At 38.0% G+C, this 7678-nt stretch overlaps 1 protein-coding gene across 1 annotated transcript in view; it reads left to right on the top strand.

The window, feature by feature from the left end:
• The first annotated feature begins 5796 nt into the window (after positions 1-5796).
• The window catches only part of LOC113471775, a 2274-nt gene continuing 392 nt past the window's right edge, over positions 5797-7678 (top strand). The window contains exons 1-4 of the mRNA XM_026831185.1: positions 5797-5805; positions 5961-6001; positions 6415-7108; positions 7225-7328. Of these exons, the coding sequence (XP_026686986.1) occupies positions 6747-7108; positions 7225-7328 (466 nt within the window). The 5' untranslated portion in view covers positions 5797-5805; positions 5961-6001; positions 6415-6746. The remainder of the gene's footprint in view (positions 5806-5960; positions 6002-6414; positions 7109-7224; positions 7329-7678) is intronic.

Genomic DNA, 7678 nt, shown 5'->3' with positions numbered 1-7678 from the left:
CAGGGCTACTTGCTATAATATTTTATTGTTCTTTTAATATCTGAAGTCCACACATGGCCCTGCTGCTTAGCGTATAAATAAATAATGATAGCTAAAGCTGGGGATATGATGGCAAATTTATGTATAATTATAAAGAGAGAAAGGGCACATAGAACACAAAATACAGAAAAAATAATACATACCTATCCACAAAAATAACTTAATGTCAGTTGAAGCATTTTGATCCTAAGAAGTATTCATGATGTAGCATCTCCTTTCTTTCTTTATTTCCTTGGCCTATAACCTGCCTCGGTGGCGTAGTGGTCAAGACGCTCGCCTGGTAAATAGGAGGGCGTGGGTTCAATCCCAGCCGAGGTATGGAGTTTTATCCTGAATATAATTTGAGAATTTGACCAAAATAATAGTAGTAGCCTTAGTGCTGGCGTAAAGGGACTTTTCGCAAATCAAAATCCGGCAAGGGAAAGAAAGCTGAAGCTGATGCCAAGGTGAGTTCCCATGAAATAGTTTTGTCAGGAAAAATGTCGCACCTTTACGTAAGCGCTAGGCCCCGGGTTCGATTCCCGCACGGGGTGAACTTTATCCTCAACATCTTGTCATTCTCTCTTCGCTTTCGGGAGGATAAGACCTTGGCCGTTACAGTCCCGAAAACGAAGAGAGAAGCACCTACAGAATTTGTTTACAATAAAAAGTTATGTTTCGTTGTTTAAATAGAATTTGAATTCTTCACAAATAGAATTTGAATACATTACTTACAGAATTTAAATTTGAGAAATTGTTATTCACAGATTTCACATCTGACCCACATTTCTAGATCAACTTTGCCCCCTCATTTGATTCATTGAAATAGAGGGGGGGGGGTAATAAGATAGGATGGGTGTAAGTACTTTACCTACTTACCTATAAATTGCTTTGGTGGGATTTAGAAGCAATATTACAGAGTTCTAAGAATTTAAGAAATGATAGATTACTTACAGAATTTAAATTTGAGAAATTGTTATTCACAGATTTCACATCTGACCCACATTTCTAGATCAACTTTGCCCCCTCATTTAATTCATTGAAATGGAGGGGGGGTAATAAGATAAGATGGGTGTAAGTACTTTACCTACTTACCTATAAATTGCTTTGGTGGGATTTAGAAGCAATATTACAGAGTTCTAAGAATTTAAGTAAGAAATGAAATGTTTGGCAGAGTATGAGATTTGTGTCTGAGTCATATAAATAATGGCCCATCATTGACATTTTTATGAGTATCTCACATGTTTTTTAAGCTTCATATAATTTCAAGTGTCAACAAAATATTTTCTGTGAGATTTTAGACCCCTTTCACTCTACACTCTTTCATATTAATTCTGTTATTTACTGCTTTGAATTATTTGATTCTGTGATCAAATTTTCATTCAAACCATAGGTATCCATTGGACTGAGCACATGAGAATCCAAAACAGGTGAGTAGGGGGTAAGTAATGATTTATTTTAGGCAGCAACCAAAAATTGGAATCAAAATTTTAGACATGCAATTTGTGATACAGATTTATGTATAATTATAAAGAGAGAAAGGGCACATAGAACACAAAATACAGAAAAAATAATACATACCTATCCACAAAAATAACTAAATGTCAGTTCAAGCATTTTGATCCTAAGAAGTATTCATGATGTAGCATAATGTTTACCTAATGCTTAAAATGAGAAACTATGACCAATGCAAGATTTCATCTTCTTGCTCTTTTTTTTTTTTCAAGGAAAATTTGACCAAGAAAAACATGAAGTACTCTATAAACTGCTAGAAATTTACCCTTTCAATTATTATAAAATATCTTCTTTATATTTGCCTTTTCCCTTGTTCAGATGGGGTCAAAATTAATTGTTGGCCTCTCAATCAGCTTTAGTGATTGCTTTGAGGCCAACTGGTTTTGGCTAAACAAAATTTTCCGAGTGGAAGCCCTTTGCACTCAATTTGGACTAATCTACTCCATGTTTATAGTCCCTTAGCTAGAGGCTGATCTACTCTCTGTTTATAGTCCCTCAGCCTTTGTTTACTTAGGGCCTATTATTATTAAATACAATTATACAGGAAAGCTCTTTCAGAGAAGCTAGCAAAACCTCCTAGCCTCAATATTTTTAAACAATTTTGAAGTGTTTTCAGCTTGGTGTTAAAAGGACTATTTACCAAGTTTAAATAATTCAAGCACTCAGTCACGGGTTAGATTCCTGGCCATGGTAGATTTTATCCTGAAGGGATAAGGTTTGTTCTTGGAATGGTTGGCTTTTCCCTATTGTGTCTTCTTTTCTCTTTCATTTCGGGATGATAAAACCCTAACAGTTATAGTTCCCTCTATCAAACCTCTTGAAACCTCCCTCTATCAAACCTACCTTACGTGGTCAATGAACATACGGGGCAATATCTCACCAAGTCCTGCCCTTCTGGTCCTGTTGACAATGTGTACATTAGTCCTCTCCAGACGCAGGTGTTTGATTTACATGCCAATAGGTAAGGAAGGGTTAGGTAAGAAGGTACGGAAAGGTAGGATGAAGTAGATTTATCTGCCTTCATGGCGTAGTGGTCATGACGTTCGCCTGATAAAGAGTAACTGGTGTCTTTTGTATCGTCCCGAAATCGAAGAGAGAAGGAAGACAGGATAGGAGAAAGCCAGCCGTTCCGAGAACGAACATTATCCCGTCGGGTTCGATTTTCGCCCGGAGCGGATTTTATCCTGAACGAATAATGTTTGTTCTCGGAACGACTGGCTTTCTCCTATCCTGTCTTCTTTCTCTCTTCCGTTTTGGGACGATAAGACCTTAGAAGTTGCAGTTCCCTCTATCAAAGTCTGAGTGATGTTAAGACCCACTAAAGCTCATACAACATCTCGTTTCAGATGTATCACACCTCGTTGGGAAGAGCAGCTGTTCCTATTGGAATCCCCCACTCATATTTTCACCCCAGACACTGTTCTCCTGTTCGAAATCCGCGACTGTTCTGGCCGTCCTAGACCATCCTCCCTGTATAATAAACTCGGCGCCTCCACTGTGTATCGAGTAGCCTGGGGATTTCTCAGATTATTTGGAGCGAATGGAGCGGAAAATATCGGCAGAAAGTTACGCCTTCAGCTGTTTCGACCGAGGAATGAGATACGAGCTTCTGATGAAACTGTGCCACTGGACGTTTTTCACATGTCATGGGAAATTACAAATTACACCCTGGGGGACTATAAACAGGGAGTATTTCCCTACCTGAAGAAATAGCAAAGGTTGAGTTCCAAGGTCATCCACTCGTAAAATTTTTACATGACCCACGAATTAGGCTCCAAAAACTTGGATCATTCCATCATTCAAACTAACTCCCCGGTAAGTCACTGTCTGGATTCTTGCCTCCCTCCCTCCCTTGATAAAATTCTGAATACGGGCCTGGATAGAGAGGGAAAGGAAAATTCGTACGGTTATTTTTTGAAACTACCGTACATCAGTACAAGCAAGCTGGCAACATCTTGACAGGGAATGATTTTGAAGCTTTCGCTCATCCTCACAAGAGAGCGCTATTTTTTTTTGACGTTTTTCACATGTCATGGGAAATTACAAATTACACCCTGGGGGACTATAAACAGGGAGTATTTCCCTACCTGAAGAAATAGCAAAGGTTGAGTTCCAAGGTCATCCACTCGTAAAATTTTTACATGACCCACGAATTAGGCTCCAAAAACTTGGATCATTCCATCATTCAAACTAACTCCCCGGTAAGTCACTCTCTGGATTCTTGCCCCCCTCCCTCCCTTGATAAAATTCTGAATACGGGCCTGGATAGAGAGGGAAAGGAAAATTCGTACGGTTATTTTTTGTACCGTACATCAGTACAAGCAAGCTGGCAACATCTTGACGGGGAATGATTTTGAAGCTTTCGCTCATTCTCACAAGAGAGCGCTAAAAGCGAATTAGGCTCCAAAAACTTGGATCATTCCATCATTCAAACTAACTCCCCGGTAAGTCACTGTCTGGATTCTTGCCCCCTCCCTTGATAAAATTCTGAATACGGGCCTGGATAGAGAGGGAAAGGAAAATTCGTACGGTTATTTTTTGGAACTACCGTACATCAGTATAAGCAAGCTGGCAACATCTTGACGGGGAATGATTTTGAAGCTTTCGCTCATTCTCACAAGAGAGCGCTGAAAACTCAAGAACCGTTCACACTTTTCAGAAAACGATGACGACTTTGTTTCTCTGGCAACGTTGTACTGATTACCATGGCAACGAGAAATGTTTTGATTTTCAAAATAATCAACAATCAACCACCAAGTGATTTTGATTTTTGATATTTGAATTGATAATAAAAATCCCAAGTAACCTACCATACCTTTTTGTGTTTTTTACTTAATAATTTAATTATTTATTTCTTTTGTAATCTCAGAAAACGATGACGACTTTGTTTCTCTGGCAACGTTGTACTGATTACCATGGCAACGAGAAATGTTTTGATTTTCAAAATAATCAACCACCTACCATACCTTTTTTGTGTTTTTTACTTAGATACCTACTTAGGTAATAATTTAATTATTTATTTCTTTTGATCTTTTGTAATCTGATTTGAGATTTGATATCAATTAAATCCAAAACGGAGTTCAATCACCTGCAAGAAAATCTCACTATTACACTTACACCTCATGAAAGAAAGATAACTCAAGAACAAAAGATCCATAATTTTTAGTGAACCTATCAACTCATAATGTAAGTGTTGTTTTCTAGCTTAAGAACATGATACCTATGAAACTTTTGATTAAAGATGTTCTCTATTTGTTGTGCTAGTTCAAGTGCCACGACACTCAAAAATTTCTACGAAAAGGTTGAGCTGTCACAAATGAGCATTTGAGCAGTGACCAGTGTTAGGTATTACAGGGTTAGGTTAAACACAAAATGGAGCTTTCTTTTTCATTGTCATGGCTTCTGATTAATACCTTGTAAGCTTCCTCTTTAACTACCTATCCTGTCTTCCTTCTCTCTTCGATTTCGGGACGATAAGACTATAGCAGTTACAGTTCCCTCTGTCAAACCTCTTAAAAAAAAAGCCGACAGCATGTTGAATGCATCAGTTCCTGATAGATCACTGAAGCAACGTTGCGCGTTGTTGATATCCAGATGGGTGACCATTTGGTTAATTGCGTACTACTGGCTTCTCAAGTTCTCCCGCCTCATTTCAGACTGTGTAAGGTTAATGTGAGGAGGTGGAGGCAGGAAACTTGTCGCCGAAGAGAGGGTAAAACCTACGTCACTAAAACCTTGGCAGTAAAACAGTGACGTTAAACTCCTAAAAAAATGTGTTGGGCATCGAACTCGGGACTTTCTGCTTGGGAAGCAAGCTCGTTACCACTGGATTAACTGTACCCCCACTCAACACTGAATCCATCCTTATTCTCCTCAGGTGTCTGTGTTTAGCATCCCCGAAGGCACACAACAAGGGATCCATAATTTTTAGTGAACCTATCAACGTATCAACTCATAATGTAAGTGTTGTTTTCTAGAATAAAGAACATGATACCTCTGAAACTTTCGATTAAAAATGTTCTCTATTTGTTGTGTTAGTTCAAGTGCCACGACACTCAAAAATTTCTACAAAAAGGTTGAGCTGTCACAAATGAGCATTTGAGCAGTGACCAGTGTGTTATTACAGGGTTAGGTTAAACACAAAATGGATCTTTCTTTTTCATTGCCATTGCTTCTGATTAATACCTTGTAAGCTTCCTCTTTAACTGCTCCTCCATTCCTTCTTCAAGTTGCTTGAACTTTGCCCTTGGCTTTTTTTGTGGTCAATGCAAGGTAGGTACATAGTATAAAAGCCCAATTTAAATGTATTATGGCCCTGATTGTTGAAAGAGCTACCACTGAAAAGAAGGAGAAGAAGAAAATGTTCATCAAATTATTGATAGGTTTAAAATCATCCAAATTTACACCATGATGTAATTTTTTTCCAGGTCTGATACAGTGGCATTGAATAAACAATTTTATCCTCAAAGTTAGTGGACACATTAAAATGTTGTCAAATTCCATTATTACCACACATCTCTTTCTTTCAACCTCCTCGTTTCTCTACACTTGCACCTTTTGTAGTTACCTACCTACCTTACCTAACTTATTTTATGAGAGGAAAAAAAAAAATCTCAACTTGATGTCCCTACAGTAGGAGTTTTACTATTGCATGATATCTTTAGAGCTCTACACTTTTACCAATGATTTGATTGAGTAAATTTGGTCCACCCACTCACTTAGAATTACCTGAATTGTTGTGACTTTATTTTGCTCACCCTTTAGTTTACCTAATATTGATTATCTTCCTTTATCTAATTTATTGCACATTGATATTAAAAAGAAGGAGGGAAAATGCTCATAAATGATTCCAAAGAGTACAAGTCCCATTTCCTTTTTCAGATGCAGACATTGAAAAGCCAGGGAGTGTTACATCCAAGAAACCTCCCATACCTTTACCACGCAAGAAATCCTCTCCAGACATCAATGACTCTATTCTCCAAGTGGTCCATCTATCCAGTGATGAAGAGTCATCACAGTCTCCTCCTAGTCACAACGTAGACACAGATGTCAGTGATGTAGACCCATCTCCCAAACGTCTACAACGCTCTGGAACATTTACTAAACTTGACAATGTCATAACTGTTGTTCAGGAAACAAAAGAAACTGGCAATGCCAGTGAAAATAATGACAAGGAAAATGAGGAAGAACATAAAAGCAAAATATCTAATGACATGCACAACAAGGTTGTCAACAGAACTAACCAGAAAGATTCTACTTCTGAAGATTCTCCCAAAAAGGACCAAGATGTCTCTAAATCCAGACTGAATGGTCCCAAAATTGTGCAACCAACTGTGGAACATTCTATCACCCGTGATGACAATGTAAACCAAGAAAATCTTGATTTAAATGTCAGAGAAGATGAGAACAAAAGTTGGGATGGAAATGTCAAAAATAATGTTGATGTCAGTGGAGAAGGCTCAGGCAAAGTGAACGAGATATTTACTGTAGCAAGTACAAGTGCTATTCCAAATCTTGAACCACTTGCAGACTCCACGGATTTCTCTGAAGATGTACGGAGTTTATCTGCACAAAGGTAAACTTTCTGTATTAGTTTTTGTCATAACCTTTTTATTTTCCATTAACATGCTTATCTTACCTTTTTACATGCTTATCTATCTAATTGTACCTACATTTTCCCCTGATTTTTAGGAAAAAGAAGAAGAAGAAACTTACCAAGAAGTCCAAACATCAATCAGCAGAAGAAACGGAATTGAAACCAATCAAACCGGAGCAGGATATCAGCAAATATGACGGTAGGTATAAGTACAAACATGAAGTTTTCTTCTTCTTTTCTTGGTCTTAAGGCGTTTATGCCTCTCTCATATTGTTTAAATTTATCAAAAAGAAATTTGAATTATGTAATGCAAACAAGGATCTGGTGACAGGCAACGAGGTACAAAACAGACATGACTAGAGGCAACTGACAAGAAACGTCGACCCCGCTTGAGCGGGATTAAAGACAAAGTCAAAGAAGATACTTGGATGCAAATTCTGTTCCCCACTTACTATACCTCAATTTATATATATTACATTTTTTTTTTTTTATGAACTCGAACTCCCAACCCCCAGCCCCAAAATCCACCGCGAGAACCCCCCACTTCTT

The sequence above is a fragment of the Diaphorina citri genome, unplaced genomic scaffold, assembly GCF_000475195.1.
Source record: "Diaphorina citri unplaced genomic scaffold, Diaci psyllid genome assembly version 1.1 scaffold2999, whole genome shotgun sequence".
NCBI lineage: Eukaryota > Metazoa > Arthropoda > Insecta > Hemiptera > Psyllidae > Diaphorina > Diaphorina citri.
Note: the sequence above shows the minus strand (reverse complement) of the source record. Positions and strands in the feature narration are given on the sequence as shown.